The 16,575-nt window shown below is 55.0% G+C and overlaps 1 protein-coding gene across 1 annotated transcript; it reads right to left on the bottom strand.

The window, feature by feature from the left end:
- Positions 1-5,066: 5,066 nt before the first annotated feature.
- On the bottom strand, positions 5,067-15,195 carry AADACL3 (arylacetamide deacetylase like 3). The gene is made up of 4 exons (XM_062193093.1): positions 15,028-15,195; positions 10,998-11,214; positions 7,852-7,915; positions 5,067-5,841 (listed from the first exon to the last, which is right to left on the bottom strand). Exons 1-4 carry the CDS (start codon positions 15,193-15,195, stop codon positions 5,067-5,069), a joined length of 1,224 nt encoding a protein of 407 aa, XP_062049077.1.
- Between the last annotated feature and the right edge of the window lie 1,380 nt (positions 15,196-16,575).

Here is a 16,575-nt window from a genome sequence, read left to right as displayed (position 1 = left end):
GGCGCAGGGAGTTCTGGCCAGGGAGCAGGGCCAGCCTGGCAGCCTGTGGAACGGGGAGCCGATTTGCTGGCAACGGCATCCTCTGCTTTGTTAGAGGCAAGGATGTCAGAGGCCAAGGCTCAAGAGTGTGTCGTTGCAGTTAAGGAGCACACAGACTTGCCAGCCCGCCCTATCCCACCCCACCAAAAGCCAAAGCCGTCCATCCTCCTGCTGATTGGGGGTTGGTTGTCACCATCTGACTTCCCTCCCCAACTGAGACCTGCTGAAGGAAGGAGAGGGTGACAGGCGTCCTGATGTCCTGATGTCATCTACGTCTCCACCTTAAATCCCTCCCAGAGAATCCCCCCGTGCAGAAGGAAGTGTGCGCCAAAATGTTTGTGACAGCAAAAAACTAGAAACAGACCAGAGGTGTCCATCACCCAAACACTGTCCTAGGGCCATAGCCTGGACTACTCTGCAATAGCTAAAGAGGGTAGGATAAAAGTCTGTTTTCCCCAGGCGCTCCACTTCTAAGATATATTGTTGAGAGGGGAAAAAAAATAAACAACTCGAGTTGCACAACAACAGGTATGGACCAATCTCTTTGATGTAAGAACATTTGGCAAAGTCGTCCCACAGAACCACAGCCTGCATTTTCAGGGGTGCGTATCTCTGTATGCGCACGCACAGAAACAGGCTTAGAATAGGGCTAGCATAACATCCCGCCAGGCAAATAAGAGGGAGCCGTGGATACAATCAGTGAAAAGGGACCAGGGTGCGAGGCGGGTGGTCGGGAGGGACCTCAGTCTCATGGCTAGCCATCAGAGGCTCAGCTTAAAAGAATAAATTTGAGCATCACTTAGGCGATTGAAAATTAAATTTTCAGAAGGTAGACCGGAAGTGGAACTACCATGCGTGAGTGCATGGTCAGCTGTGAAATTGGCCAAAGGTGTTTGCTGCTCCTCTCTTGGGAGGAGGATGCTTCTGTACCCCTTCAACGTCCATGCTGTGGCCGTGTGACCGCCGTGGTCAGTGACACGTGAGCAGAGGGCTGGAGAGACTACGGTTTGCCGTGTTCTACTTCCCTTGGCCACAGGCTGGGGATATTTCCAACAGAAGGTGCTCCATCAGTCCCAGGCCTGGAGCAGGAGTAGGTAGAAGCAGACCTGTGGCTGGCTTGCGGACGTCATGTGAGCAAGAAAAGGACCTCCGTGGTCACGAGCTGCTGGGACTGTGGGCCCCACGGTTACTGCCGCACAGCCCGACTGTGCCAGTGCACGGACCAGAGAGGGAGCAGGCAGCCACTCTGAGCAGAGAGTGCGGGGGAGGGGAGGCAGGTTTGGGGTCCGAAAGGCAGAGGGGCCCTGGGTGGGGGCGAGGCGGATCTGGGACAGACCCTGAAACGGAAGCAGGTGGGGAGTGGCACACTCATTTTGCTAATTTACAATTTGCCCCAGCACCTGTTCTCAGCTGCCTACTGACTTCAGAAAGCAATTCACCGTTCTCTATCAGACGGCCCTGTCCCGAGCTAACCGGCAGATCTGCCCGAGGACACAGTCCCAGAGCATCTGGCTTGGAGGGAGTGGGGGTGTCTACCTGCCCTGGGCACGGACAGCTGGGCACCTCCACTGTGAGTTCCTGCAGGGCCTCCAGTGGCCACTTTTGACGCTGTTCAGACTCAGAGAGCTACGGCCAAGAGAGCAAAGGAAACCAGAGAACAAAAATGAATTGAGTTTTTCAAGCTGACTCAGCTCAGACAGTAGCTGACTGCTACTTGGATAGGAATCGACTGAAATAAGATCATGTGGCTTGGGCCGGCGCCGCGGCTCACTAGGCTAATCCTCCGCCTTGCGGTGCCGGCACACCGGGTTCTAGTCCCGGTCGGGGCACCGATCCTGTCCCGGTTGCCCCTCTTCCAGGCCAGCTCTCTGCTGTGGCCCGGGAGTGCAGTGGAGGATGGCCCAAGTGCTTGGGCCCTGCACCCCATGGGAGACCAGGAGAAGCACCTGGCTCCTGCCATCGGATCAGCGCGGTGCGCCGGCCGCAGCGGCCATTGGAGGGTGAACCAACGGCTAAAGGAAGACCTTTCTCTCTGTCTCTCTCTCACTGTCCCCTCTGCCTGTCAAAAAAAAAAAAAAAATCATGTGGCTTGGCAATGGTGTTCATCTTAATCCCCAGAGATAAGAAGAAGAGGGGCCGGGGCTGTAGCACAGCTGGTTAAGCCAACTCCTGCAAGGCCGGCATCCCACATGGGTGCCAGTTCAAGTCCTGCTGCTCTACTTATGATCCAGCTCCCTGCTAATGTGCTTAGAAAAGCAGGAGAAAGTGGCCCAAGTGCTGGTGGGAGACCTGGTTGGAGCTCCTGGCTCCTGGCTTCAGCCTGGCCAAGCCCTGGCCATTGTGGCCATCTGGGGAGTGAACCAGAAGACAGATTGAAGATCTCTCTTTCTCTCTCACTTGCTTGCTTGCGCTCGCTCTTTCTCTCTCTCCCCTGTAACTGCTTTGCAAGTAAATCTTTAAAAAAAAAAAAAAAACAAGAAAGAAAAAAGAGAGCGACAATGCTGGGCTAATGGCTCATGGGACATCACAGAGTTTTTGCCAGGCAAATAGGGTTTGTGGTGGAGCGTGGACAGGAGCAACCACATGGCCTTGGGAAATCTACAGAAGCAGCTGGCCTTGAGCTCTACTGGAGAGACAGGACCTGGGTGTTATTGACATGAGTTGCGGTTTCCTCGCCTATAACGTGGGTTTAAGAATACCCAGTGTGTAGGGTTCATGCAAGGAACACAAGAGGTAGAAGCTCCCATGGAGATGGCTCTCAGGGGACATTCTCCCCCTCTCTTATTCATTCCTCATGAATGGGTTGCTGGAAGAACAGCAACAAAATGCTTAAAGGCAACCAGAGGAGCCTGTGAGCCACTGGGGCCGGAGGGCTTTGTCTCTCCCACCACCTGCAGAAGGAAGGAGCCCCGCACAGGCGCCTTCGCCCCTTAAAGTGTAGCCCGTTCATCTGCACTGGGCAGTCGTCCAGGGCTCATCAACGCCTCAGCACCCCACACACAGCAGGTCAGCTCATGTCCCTCCACCCACCTCCTGGGGCAGAGGTGAGACAGCAAAAGCCATATTCCAGAGGTCTGGGACCGCAGAGAGGCCGGTGGAGGACTGGATGGTGGTGGAGAGGCGGCAGGAGGGAAGCAGGGTCACAGCCCCTTTTTTTTTTTTTTTTTTTTTTTTATTTATTTTTTTTTTTGACAGGCAGAGTGGACAGAGAGAGAGAGAGACAGAGAGAAACAGCCCCTTTATCAAATGGGCCACACAAACAGGATTCCCACGGAGCAAGGGAAGTGCAGGAAGCAAAAATCAACGTGGAGCTCTCCATGGAAACCTTCCTCCAGGGAGACCTGTGGCTCAGCGGGTTAAAGCCCCAGCCTGCAATGCCAGCATCCCATATGGGCACCGGTTCAAGTCCTGGCTGTTCTACTTCTGATCCAGCTCCCTGCTAATGCACCTGGGAAAGCAGTAGAAGATGGCCCAAGTGCTTGGGCCCTGCACTCTCATGGGAGACCCGGAAGAAGCTCCTGACTCCTGGCTTTGGATCAGCTCAGCTTCAGACATTGCAGCCATTTAAGGAGTGAACCAGCAGATGGAAGACCTCTCTCTCTCTCTCTCTCTCTCTCTTTCTCTCTCTCTCTAACTGTCATCCAAATAAATAAAATGAATCTTAGAACAAAAACCTTCCTCCATCACCAGTCACCACCCCAGGCTTCCAGCCTTTCTCCTGCCCCTCTGCTCGGAGGGACCATGCTCTCCAGAGTCCAGGACCCTCTATCAGAGAGGTGCTGGCTGCCTTCCCCGCATTCAGTCCGCCCATCAGAGGCAGCTGACTCCACCCAGGCTTCGACAGGACTTAGTCCTGGTCAGCGGGAACATTCTGTTCTCTTGGTTTTGACAACCAGCCATACTAGCCTGAAAACCAATAGAGCCATTGAGTTGCAAGGAGAGTTTTGCTAGAACTGTTGCGAATGAAGCAACTGGATAAGAATGAACTTGACCCTGGGGCAATGTAAGCATAAAGCTGCCCAAGGCCACCACCGCATGGAGAGGTGAAGAGGAAGGTCAATACCAGGCGCTAACAGAGCAGAGAGAAGAAGCGGCAGCTACTGGCACTGCTGGAGTTCACGCGTCAGTTCATGCCCGGCTTATCCCTGACACGAGCCCAAATACTGTCTGCCTGATTTAGGCCAGCTTGTCTTAAAACAGAAACGATCCCTAACAATATATCTTCTGTCCCTTTGGTCCTCTCCTGCCGTCCCGCAATGGACACAGGTGAGTTGAGTTAGGCTCGGCCTTCATGGGTCGCTGCCTCTGGCCTCAGCTTCCCTGCTGCCCCCTGTCCTTTAACTGTTAGAATCTTGTTTCGGGGCCCTGGGTTGGAAGCTCAGTTTTGACTCCAGGAGCTCCACAGCACCCCAGTCAGGCAGTTCTGGGTGTTCTTCATCCTCCTCTAGGGGCCAGCTAGCATGGGAAGCCTAGCCATTCTGTCCTAGCTCTTCCAGTCCAGGCCATCAGAACTCGGAGCCCAGAGGCTGGGTAACAGCAGCAGCAGTGACACTGGGACCCCAGAGGAAGAGCTGGAACCCATTTCTCCACCACCCAGCAGCCTAGACCATCAGCGCCCCACCTCCACCTTCTGGGCCACGGTGGGACTGCACACGGCGGCCAGGCACGCGTGCCACGCACCGTCTGGATCAGCCTCCCCCGCCGGAACTCCATGTAGCTCAGAGAGGCTGTGAGCAACTCTTATGTGTTGATTCCATCTCGCAAATGGCCACTGAAAACTGTAGGTTCCAATTTCCCCAGCGGTGAACACAAACAGAAAGCCCCAGCCCCACGCCCCAAACCTGCCCCCTGCTGCTCTCCCCCAGACACCGGGAAGGACTCGCAATGTATGATTCCAGAACCTGCCCCAGGAAGGAGACCTCTCCGCCGTCTCCCTCTTTAGCCCCATTCAGCATCACCCAGATCAGCAACAGGAAGCCCCGTGGGGGATGGGACAGTAGCGCAGCTCCAGCCCTGGAGGAGGAGGGTCACAGCCCCCGGATAAAATGGGCCACGAGATTCAGGATTCTCTTGGAGCACGGGAAGTGCAAAAAGCCCAGGTCGATGGTGTTGAGCACTCCGTGGAAACCATCGTCCATGTGGTGCCAAGTCACCGGCACCCCCAGGTCTTCCAACCTCTTCTTGTACAGCAGGGAGTGGTCCCGGAGAAGATCGTACTCACAGCTCACGATGCAGGCTTCCGGGAGCTGAGACATGACGCTGTCCTCGGCGATCAGGGGCGAGCACATCAAATTGAGGAGGACCCTGGTCTCCAGGTAAGCATCTTCGTTCAGGGGCGCCCGGGGCACGGGCTGGTAGCCTCTCTTCTTAAATCGCTCGGGGATGTTTTCTGAGCCCAGCCACTTGTCATACTTCGCCCAGACTTTGGCAGGTAGATGGGCGCCCTTCTTGAGGGTGCTCTGCCAGGAAGGGTTGATATCCAGGTAGCAGCATAGACAGTAGAAAGCCAAATGCCACGTGAGCAGGGGGATTTTCTCATTCTGCTGAAAGGAAGGGGACTGGAAGTCCAGGGCGTGGAGAGCAGGGTAGATCAGAACCTGAGCCCGAATCCGGGGCAGATCCGGACGGTTGAGGAAGGTCTGACAAACCACCGTTGCCACGCCCCCTCCCACGCTGTCACCAGCGACCACGACTCGTGCTGGGTCCACGCCGTACGCGTTCAGGGACTTCAGGAACTGGACGGTGGCGGCCATGCAGTCTCTCACCATGACCGGGAACTTGTACTTGGGTGACTTTCGGTATCTACAAGGGAAGTCAGCAACACAATTGACACTCACCACCCCAGCAGAGTCGCAGCTATCCGTGTGTAGGATCTCTGCACCTACGTGTCTTCCATCAGCCGCCTTTTCTGACACTTGAGCAGGTGGAGTTAGAGGTGAGGCTTACGACAGACGGAAGACACGAAGTCTTCATCATTAGCACACAGGCTAATTCCCTGTGTCGCAATCACCTGCTGAGGGACCAGCTGTGGGCACAAGAGCCCTGCCAGCCGCCTGTTGGCCAATGACCTTGGTATCACCAACACCTGCCCCATCTTCCTGAGCCACCTGATGTTGCCTCTCTGCCTCGCATCTGTTCTACTTCCTGTTTTATGATTTCATGAACAGTTCCAGGCTTGCTTATATTTTGATTCTAATGACTTCTGCTCCCATATTTTGGATATGGTCTTAGTGTGTTCCCCAAAGCGTGCATGTGTTGGACGCTTCGTCTAGGGTGGTGGTATTTGGAGGTGTAGAGCCTTGAGCACTCAGAAGAGATTACGGTAGTTTCCCAGAGATGCCTGGACAGTTCTCACAAGAGGCTTGGTCTACAAAACCGAGCCTGACCCCATACTGCTCTCCGGCTTCCTGTTTTGAAACATAGGCCCCTCTCGTCCCATGCCCCACTGTGGACATCAGCCTTGAGTGATACAGCCAGATGGGATGAGGGTCCTCGCTGGAGTCTACACCGTGCCTTGAGGAATTTAAGTACCCAGATGGTGAGCTAAATACACCTCTTTTCTTTATAAAGTTAGCCGGCCCTGGGTATTTCATTATAGCATAGAAAAATAGGCTAGTCCACCTGCCATGCCCCCAGATTTTGTGGGGGAGACCTTGTAGACTTAACTACCACCAGAGGCCAGCAGACAGCCTGCCCACACCCCCACTCCTGACCGCTGCTCTGCAGAGACGCCAGCCTGGCACTGCGCTCTTCCCATTGTTGAAGGGATTCCAGATTTTGCGAGAAGTCTCACCATGGTAAAGACGGACCACAGTTGTTTTAAAAGACAAAAAGCAAATGCCCTCTGGGACAAACAAAGCTTCTAGCAGCCCTCTCCATCCCAACACCCCCATTCCAGACGACCCTGGGCTGGTGCTGCAATAACAATGCATTTAAATCCCAAATCCGGCTGGCTTTGGGTTCAGACCGTGAGTCTCCAGGGGAGACTTGCCGGCAGAGTCTCCCGGTGATCGCTTGGCTTGGCAGGACCAGGACAGGAAGGCACAGAGTGCCAACCTCTGCGGTGAGAGTTCCGTCTCAGCGCAGAACCGAGAGCTGTCAAGTGAGGGCTTTGTCCAGGTCTCTGTCTCTCATGTCTACATTTAGGCCTTCGCTTTTCCCGCTGCACAACTAGGTCTTCCACAAAAAGCTGGGAAGCATCCTCCCCGAGACCTTGGCAGCTGCTGTTTCCTTGTGCATTTAGATGGCTCTGCAGGAGAAGCCTAACTAGGGGCATCAAACAGCGGGACAGGAGCCCAGGAGGGGCCAGCCCACGTCTTCTTCCACCAGCGCCCACATGGCCTTCCTTAGGGTTCCGGGTGGGGTGGGTGGGTGACTCTCAGAGATCAGCTAGGAGGAAAGAGTGGTCTGGTTTTGTCTGTCTGTTTGTTTTTGATTCCATGGGTGGATGTCAACCAGGAGGGACCTCCCTCTTGGAAATGGACAGGCAGGGCTGGGGTTGTCTTGGAGATGGCACTGGACACCTCTGGCATTCAGCAGGTTGGGGGGTTAAGTGTCTGGAACAGGCAGCACTGTCTCGCTCAACAAAGAACCACTCCACTCAACTGTGTTCCCCAAGTGAAGTTCTGATTAGAAAATCCACTTCCCTCTCAGCTTCTAAACAGTTGGGTGCCCAGAGGCCACCCACCAGCCCATTCCCAGCCTCCTCTGGGTCCCCGCCTCCCTTCTCCTGCTCCTCTCTGGCTTCTCACAGCCCTGGTCAGCCAGAGCTTCCGAGCCCTCTTCCCGCTCCCCACTCTGTGCGGTACTCACCCGACAGCCAGGACCACGGCGTCACTCTTCTTGGACAAATAGGAGTACACACCGTGGTGGGTTCCTGGAAGACAGGAGGTTTCCACGCTCGCTGGGAAGCCCCCTTCGCCAGCCTGCGCCAGCCCCTGGCCAGAGCCCTGGCCGTTCCCAGCACTGGGCTTTGCAATTCAGCCTCTGGCTCTTGAGCAACGCAACGTTCCCACCCGTGGGGCTGCCTGAGCTACTTTGTCCCAGACACCCGTGCCCTGCTGGGCTCTGCCGATCATGAAAAATGCCCGAGAAGCTGTTTGGTTTCTGTTGGGAGCTCTGGGGTCAGCAGACCGGAGTTCAAACCCCACCCTCACTGCCGTTTAGCTTGAGCTAAAATAGTGCCCAGCACACAATGATGATGTCCCCATCGCAGTGGGGCTGAGGAGTTAAATGAGTGGTGTACGTACGGCAGGGGGGGCTTTACGCTGCAGCCGGTTAAGCTGCCACTTGGGACACCTGCATCCCACCTTGGGGTGTCTGGGATCGAGTCCCGCCTCCACGTCTGATTCGACTTCTTGCTAACGCACAACCTGGCAGGCAGCAGATGAGGGTCAAGTCCTTGGATTCCTGGTACCCACACGGGACACCCAGATGGAGCTCCTCGCTTCAGCCCAGCCCAGCGCTGGTTGCTGTGGGCATTTGGGGAGTGAACTAGCAAGATGGAAGATATCTCTCTCTCTCTCTCTCTCTCTCATAAATAAATAAAAACTTCTAGAGAATAAAAGGTGAGTCTTTGGAGCCAGTGTCGTGGCTTAGAGGGTAAAGCCGCCAACTAAGATGCTGGCATCCCACATAGGCACCAGTTCAAGTCCCAGCTGCTCCACTTCTGATTCAGCTCGCTACTAAAGCACCTGGAAAAGCAGTGGAGGGTGGCCCAAGTGCTTGGCCCCCGCACCCGCATGGAGACCCAGAGGAAGCTCCTGGCTCCTGGCTGTTGCAGCCATTTAGACAGTGAACCAGTGGATGGAAGACCTCGCTCTGTTTCTACCTCTCTCTATAACTCTGCCTTTCAAATAAATAAATTAATCTTTTTAAAAACACCTACTCTTTATCAAGTTTTTTTTTTAAATGTTCATATAGTTGTGCCTGTCCTGTGAATTTAACTATTCATATTTCTGAATATTGGTAGCTACTACCATTTGTGGTAGAGACCACACCACCAAACCCCTTATTCTCAAAGCCACCACGACGGGACCCTGGCCTCCCACAAGTTGGAAAGCAAGACACCACTTCCCACTCTCTCACAGGGAAAACTTAGCACAATCGCCTCACTTCTGAGTTTTCCCCTCACAAGTTCTCCCCACGTCTTCGGTCAGTCTCAGGCGTGAACAGTGAGGTGTTTCATTGATGATATCCTTATTTGCAACTCAGTAGCGGGGCGGGGGGTTGTGCAACGTGCTGAAAGCCACTGAGTGATACCTTGAAACAGCTGATTCTCAGTTCTGTGAATTTCATCTCAATAAATGCATGTTTCCCACATACGTGTGTGTGTACGCTTCAAGAAGTTGATGGGAAAAAAGGTGTTTTTTTTTTTATGTTGAGATTGATACAGAGCTTTTCATGAACTTTTTGGGTGTTATTTTCATTTTGCTTGAAAGGTGGACAGACAGGGACAGAGAGAGATCTTCCATCTACTGGTTCACACCCCAAATGCCTACCATAGATTGGACTGAGCCAGGCCAAAGCCAGGAGCCTGGAACTCCATCCAAGTGGGCAGCAGGGTCCCCAGGACTTGAGCCGTCACCTGCTGCCTCCCAGGGTCTGTGTTAGCGGAAGCTGAGACGCTGGAGTCAACAGCAGAGTAGGGGGGACTTGAATATGGGACGCATGCCAGGAGAACTCCTGCGCCAAAACACCTACCCCATGAACTTTTTGAAGATCTCTCATATGCATGAATTGCAAAGTATTTTTCACCAGGGCCGGCGTTCTGGTGAAGCGGCTAAAACCTGCAATACCAGCATCCCATATGGCCGCTGGTTCGTGCCCTGGCTGCTCCACTTCCAATCTAGCTCCCTGCTAATGGCCTGGAAAAAGTGGCAGAAGATGGCCCAAGTGCTGGGAGACCTGGATGAGGCTCCTGGCCCCTGGCTTTGGCCTTGACCCAGCCCTGGCCATTGCAGCCATCTGGAGTGTGAACCAGCCAATGGAAGACCTCTCTGTGTCTCTCCTTCTCTCTCTATAACTCTGACTTTCAAAGGAATAAATAAATCCTTAAATTTTTTTTTTGGTAACAAACCAAATTTACCCTTAAAAACATTTCCTAAAACATATTTGCAAGATAGCTTCCATCCACTGGTTCATTCCTGAAATGCCCTCCACACCAGGGCTGGCTGGGGCCAAAGCCAGGAGCCAGGGACACAAGTCAGCTCTCCCACGTGGGCGGCAGGAACCCACATTGCCTCCCGGGGTCTGCACCAGCAGATCCAGGGACTCAGTGTGAGTTACTAACCCCCAGACCAAACGCTTACCCTAAGCTTAGCTTTTAAAGCCAGTTTTAGAGGAACCTTATTGAAGTCCCCTGGGGTGTGTGTGTGTGTGTGTGTGTTTTAGAGAGAGAGAGAGAGAGAGAGAGAGAGAGAGAGCGCTAGTGAGCGCGAGCACTCTGGGACACACTAAATGTGCCAGTGTCCCTGGTCCTGGGATGATGAAATTCTTTTTTTTTTTTTTTTAAGATATTTATTTACTTGAAAGAGTTACAGAGAGACTGGCAGACAGACAGACAGACAGACACACACACACAGAGCTTCCATCCCTGGCTCACTCCCCAAATGGCTGCAATGGCCAGGGCTGAGCTAGCCTGAAGCCAGGAGCCAGGAGCTTCATCCTGGTTTCCCATGTGGGTGCAGGGGCCCAAGAACTTGGGCCGTCCTCTGCTGCTTTCCCAGGCTGTCAGCAGGGAGCTGGATTGGAAGTGGAGCAGCCAGGACTCCAACAGGCACTCCCATATGGGATGCCAGTATCTTAGCAGCCGGGACGGGAACTGGTGCCCATGAGCAATGCTGGCTTTGCAGTTGGTGGCTTTACCCGCTGCATCGCAGCGCTGGCCCTGGCATTCTTTTGAACTCTTGAATCAGCATGTGACGTTCCTTTGGGAGGTCTGTGGACAGGGCACTTACTCAAGCTCCCCATGACGGTGCCGCCACCGTGGTAGAACACAACGCCGGGCCTGGGGGTGCTGGACGATGCCTTGGGCTGGTACAGCTTCGCCCGGATGGTCCCGAAGCGGAGATCCGTGACCAGGACATCCGGGTCCTTCTTTGGCACCCTCAGGTCATGTATGAAACGGACAAACTGGGGCATCGAACAGATCCCCAGCTTCTCAAAAACCAAGCCCTGTTAGAAAGAGACGAGAAAAATGCGTCAAGGGTCTCTGTCTGTAGGTCCCTGGGGTCCGGTGGCCACCCCTAGCCTCAGCAGGTGGCAAGAGAGCTCTTAGGGAATTGCAGTCAGGTTGGGCCCAGCCCTGCTCCGCCTCCTGAGTGGGTGCCCCCTCACACTTGCAGTAAAATCCAACCCCACTCAGGCGCCACGTGGCCCCAGGCCTGCCAGTCCTTCTCAACCCTCTCCCTCTGGTGTCTTCAACCCCAGCCAGGATAACTCCGGCTTCTGGTTCCCCCCAGCAACCCCCTCCCCTGAGCACCCTGGTCCCTCTGAGGCTCCCACTCCACTGGGCCTGGACACGATGACTTTCCACGGTCTCCCTGGGCCACCCCAGCCCACCTGGCCATCCCTAGGCTTTTGTGGTCATGCTAAGAAAAAAGTGTGGGGGGGGTGGGGGTGGGAGTCCCTACTAAAATATTTGAGAATTGGCCAGCGCCGTGGCTTAACAGGCTAATCCTCCACCTTGCGGCGCCGGCACCCCGGGTTCTAGTCCCGGTCGGGGCGCCGGATTCTATCCCGGTTGCCCCTCTTCCGGGCCAGCTCTCTGCTATGGCCCGGGAAGGCAGTGGAGGATGGCCCAAGTGCTTGGGCCCTGCACCCCATGGGAGACCAGGAGAAGCACCTGGCTCCTGGCTTCGGATCAGCACGATGCGCCGGCTGCAGCGGCCATTGGAGGGTGAACCAACGGCAAAAAGGAAGACCTTTCTCTCTCTCTCTCTCTCTCTCTCACTATCCACTCTGCCTGTCAAAAAAAATTTTTTTTGAGAATAAAGTAATACAATGCCCAAGACTCACTGTCTAAGCAATTGGGGATGTGGGGACAGAGTTGTGACACAGCAGATTAAGCTGCTGCTGCGACACCGGCATCCCACATGGGAGAGCGTTCGGAGTCCCGGCTGCTCCACTCCTGATCCAGCTCCCTCTATGGCCTGGGAAGGCAGTGGAAAATGGCCCAAGGGCTGGGGCCCTGCACCCACGTGGGAGACTAGGGTGGAGTCCTGGCTCCTGGCTGCATCTTGGCACAGACCCGGCTGTTTCTGACATTTGGGGAGTCAACCAGAGGATGGAAGATCTCTCACTCTCTTTCTCATTCTGCCTTTCAAAAAACAAACACATCTTTAATTAAAGAAAGGAAGAAAGAAAGAAAAAGAAAGAAAGGAAGAAAGAAAGAAAGAAACTAGAAAGGGAAGGGTGGGGCACAAATGTAACAAAGCTTGGCTCCGGCCCACAGCTCCAGGCTCCGGCCCACAGCTCGGGGCTGGCAGACAGCTCGGGGCTGGCCGACAGCTCAGGGCCAGCAGACTCTCTACCTTTTCTGGGACGTGCCTGAGAGTTTACACCATACACAACACCATATAAAGGCGCCTTCCCCCCGGAGCCTCTTTCCAGGAGTTCGCAGGCCGTTGCTGTGCCACAACCACTTTGGCCAGAGGTGAAGGTGGTGGCTCTCATCCCAGAACATGGGTGATTGCATAAAATAAAATAATAAGGTTATAAAGGAAGGCAATTTTACTTAATAGTTATTAAACTGTTCAAGTGAATGTGGGGTGTCATAATACATTTGCTACCTCTGTGCACATCAACGAGCAAGCCCTATGGACCACCTCCATACGAGGGTGCTCCTAAGAGTTAGTGGCCTCCAGTGCCGGCATCCCACATGGATGCTAGTTCAAGTCCTGGCTGTTCCACTTCTGACCCAACTGCCTGCTAATGTGCCTGGGAAAACAGCAGAGGATGGCACAAGTGCTTGGGCCCCTGCACCCATGTGGGAGACCTGGAAGAAGCTCCTGGCTCCTGGCTTCAGCCTGGCCCAACCCTGGTCATTGCAGCCATTGGGAGTGAACCAGTGGAAGAAAACCTCTCTCTCTTTCTCTCTCTCTACCACTCTCTGTAACTTTGCCTTTCAAATAAATTAAATAAATATTTAAAAACTTTTTAAAAAGTTAATGGAAAGATAGAAGGAAAAGATAGGTTTATTTTTGTGCCAAAAGATTGAAGTCCATGCTTAGCTTTTTGCTTTTTCATGACATGCACTTGTCTGAAGTTTTGGAAGACCCTACGTACTACCTTGTTTCTTTTTTTTTCTTGACAGGCAGAGTTAAACAGTGAGAGAGAAAGAGACAGAGAGAAAGGTGTTCCTTTTTCCATTGGTTCACCCTCCAATGGCCACTGCGGCTGGTGCGCTGCGGCCGGCACACCGTGCTGATCCGAAGCCAGGAGCCAGGTGCTTTCTCCTGGTCTCCCATGGGGTGCAGGGCCCAAGCACTTGGGCCACCCTCCACTGCACTCCCTGGCCACAGCAGAGAGCTGGCCTGGAAGAGGGGCAACCGGGACAGAATCCGGTGCCCCGACCGGGACTAGAACCCGGTGTGCCGGCGCCGCAGGCGGAGGATTAGCCAAGTGAGCCGCGGTGCCAGCCCACTACCTTGTTTCTAAGGAGTGGGAGGCTGTGGTTTGTCGAAGCAGCTACAGTGGTGGAGTGACCGCAGTGGCCGGCCCTCTTGCCATCAGGCTGCAGCTCCACTGTGGAGGCTGCTCTGGTCTTTGTCCACCATGGGAGGAAACACTACATTCCCGTTACACCTTGGTGGCGAACCTAGGGCCATTGTGACCCCATCCAAATCCACGGGCCCCTTGCATTCTGTTCCCCGCCAGTCCAGGGAAGCCCAGGGAAGAAGCCTGGCTATAGCCACTGCCCCTGTGCACTTTCCTCTTAGGGTTTGCCTCTGCGTGGAGCTCTTTCTCACCTGTGGGTTTGCTGGTTTACCAGCTGTCTCCCCACCCCCACACAGCAAGACCCCAAACTCCTAACAGCTGACCTGTTTGTGTCTCTGGATCCCAGAACTGGTGTGTGGCACACAGCAGGTGCACAACCCCTCTTTGCAGAAAACAACCAACACACAGTACCAGCGGCTACGCGTGTGGAGGGCCTGGCAGGTGCTCCCAGCACAGCTTCCTTCATGGCACCCCCACAAAAGGCCCTGATGTGTGTTCCCATTCTGTAGATGGGAAAGTTGAGTCGCTGCGATCGGGAACCTGGACCGCAGCCTCTTCAGGCCGGGGGAACCCCAGGACCCAATGTCACTTCTTCAACATCACGTCTCACCCGGGAGGGAAGAAGCCCAGGATAGGAGACCCTGGCACTTGCTTTCCCATTATGTACGAAACTTGAAGGAAAGAAAGCTTTTCCGTGTTCCATTCCTGCCAGCGCCCTGCAGAAGGGCCACCAAATCGACATCTACACGGTTCTCGCGGTGACTGCTCCCGACAATAGCAGGCAGAATCAGACCGCGACACACAAACACTTCTCCATCTCTCAAAGGCGCCAAGATATTGGTGAAGTTGTATCCGGCCGCTTGGTGCCCCTGTGCTGATGGCTTTGTGACCTGTTTGTGTTGGCGCTCGCTGGCTCTGGCCGGTGGACAGGTGGCCCCTGGAGCTCAGAGATTGGGAAACTCCTTCCTGCTCCACAGGGGGCCCAGAGGGACAAAGGGAGACAGGAGCCAGGGCAGGGGGCCCAGCTGGGCTTGCCCCCTTCTTCTGTTAACTGGAAAAAAATAAGCAAACCAGGCTCTGAGGTTTGCGGACAGCAGCTCGGCCAGCGTCGGAAGAGGCTGAGAGCTGTATTAAAAGGGATTACTCCGTCCGAGCTTGTGCCGTCCACCTGCACGGCGGCGGCCCCTGTCCGTGCCTGCTCGCCTGGAACCTGCACGTGCCTGGCTTTCTCAACTCCCTCTCCAGCCGCGGATAAGGTGCAATACTCACCCAGGTTATCACCAGCTGTATAAGACAAGAGAGAACCCGCATTTTCACGGGGTGGCCGATACCCGCCGGGACATCTTCCCTGAGGAAGTGGGTGCAGATGGCCCAGAGCCACACCCCCGAGGACAGCACACACACAGCCACGAGCAAGAGCAGGGCCAGACTCACCATGCTGCCGCTGCCCACAGGAGGCGGAGCGGGAGCTGTGTGCAGCAGCCCAGCAGCGGCGGCTCTGCGCACTTATACATCACCGCCCGCCCTCCTCTCTTCCCTGCCTCCCGAAAACATTGGCCCAGCCCACGTGAGCCACGGACTCAGGTGACACTGTGGTTCTAGGTCAAGGTCCGGCCCCAGAGAAAGTTGCTTGTACAGCTTAGCCCAAGAGAGACTTCCAAAGCTCTGGCTTAAATCCTGGCTTTGCTGGAGATGCCCATGGGTAAGCCACCATGTCACCCTGGATGTCACAAACTCGACCACCCCCACCTACCCTTAGACTTCACTACTCACCACCTTATATCTGCTCCGGCCACACTTGCTGTTCCCGAGCCCACTGAGGCGGTCCCAGGGCCTTTGCACATGCTGGCCTCGGTACAGCAGTCTTCCCCCAGACTCCATCCCTCCCCTCCCACAGATCTCGGCTGACGTGTCACCTCCTCCGGGAGGCCACCCATGGCCACCTTATTTAAAACTGTGCCCCCAGCCCGGCATGCCTGTGCTCCCCTTCCACACTCCCACTTACTCTTCTCTGCGTATCATCACCTGCGGTACCGCAGGCTGCACCTGCTCATCGGCCGCCTGCAGACAACCGTCTCCGTGAGGGCGGGACTCTAGACTCGCTTGTCCCCGGGGCTGGGTCAGGCTTGGGCCCTCGGCAGGTACACAGCGAGGCCCTGTCCAGTGCAGGAGTGGAAAAACAGGCTCTGTTCTCTTCACCGTGAGGCCGGACAACTGAGCTCCCCGCCTTTCCAGGTCAGGTCAGAGGTTGGCGTTCCTTCCAGCCCTCCTGGCGATGGCATCCGCCGCCTCGCCCACCTGCCCGGTCTGGCAGCAGGGCTGTGTTGCTCAGATGAGAGACTGTACCTCTCAGGAGACATCTGGCCACACATCCCGAAACAATTCTGTCTATCACGCTCAGCGAAGGCGGGGGGTGGTGGTGACATCCCGGGGACCCGTGCCAGGGACATTGCTAAACATGCTACAGCAAAGAGTTCCCCAGCACAACACATCGATGGTGCTGAGGTTGAGAAACCCCGAGTTAGGATCGCTTGGACCTGAGTCCTGCTTCAGCCAAATGCCAGCATTCTGACCACGAGCAAGCTACATTTCCAAGCCTCTGTTTCCAAATCTGTGAAATGGGGATAATAAGAGTAGCACCCCCCCCCCCAAGCTGGGCCACGGCACATGTGAAGCGCTAGCATGAACATGTGCGTGTGGACGTGTGAGGGAGGTCAGAGGGCACGACCGAGACTGCTCCACGTGTTCTCCAACCCCTTCCTGTCCCCCGGGGGCACACAGGAAGTCAACATCCCCACTACTTTGGGAGGCTGCGGG

This window comes from Lepus europaeus, chromosome 5 (assembly GCF_033115175.1).
Source record: "Lepus europaeus isolate LE1 chromosome 5, mLepTim1.pri, whole genome shotgun sequence".
NCBI classification, from domain to species: domain Eukaryota; kingdom Metazoa; phylum Chordata; class Mammalia; order Lagomorpha; family Leporidae; genus Lepus; species Lepus europaeus.
This window is presented reverse-complemented; position numbering and strand designations above follow the sequence as displayed.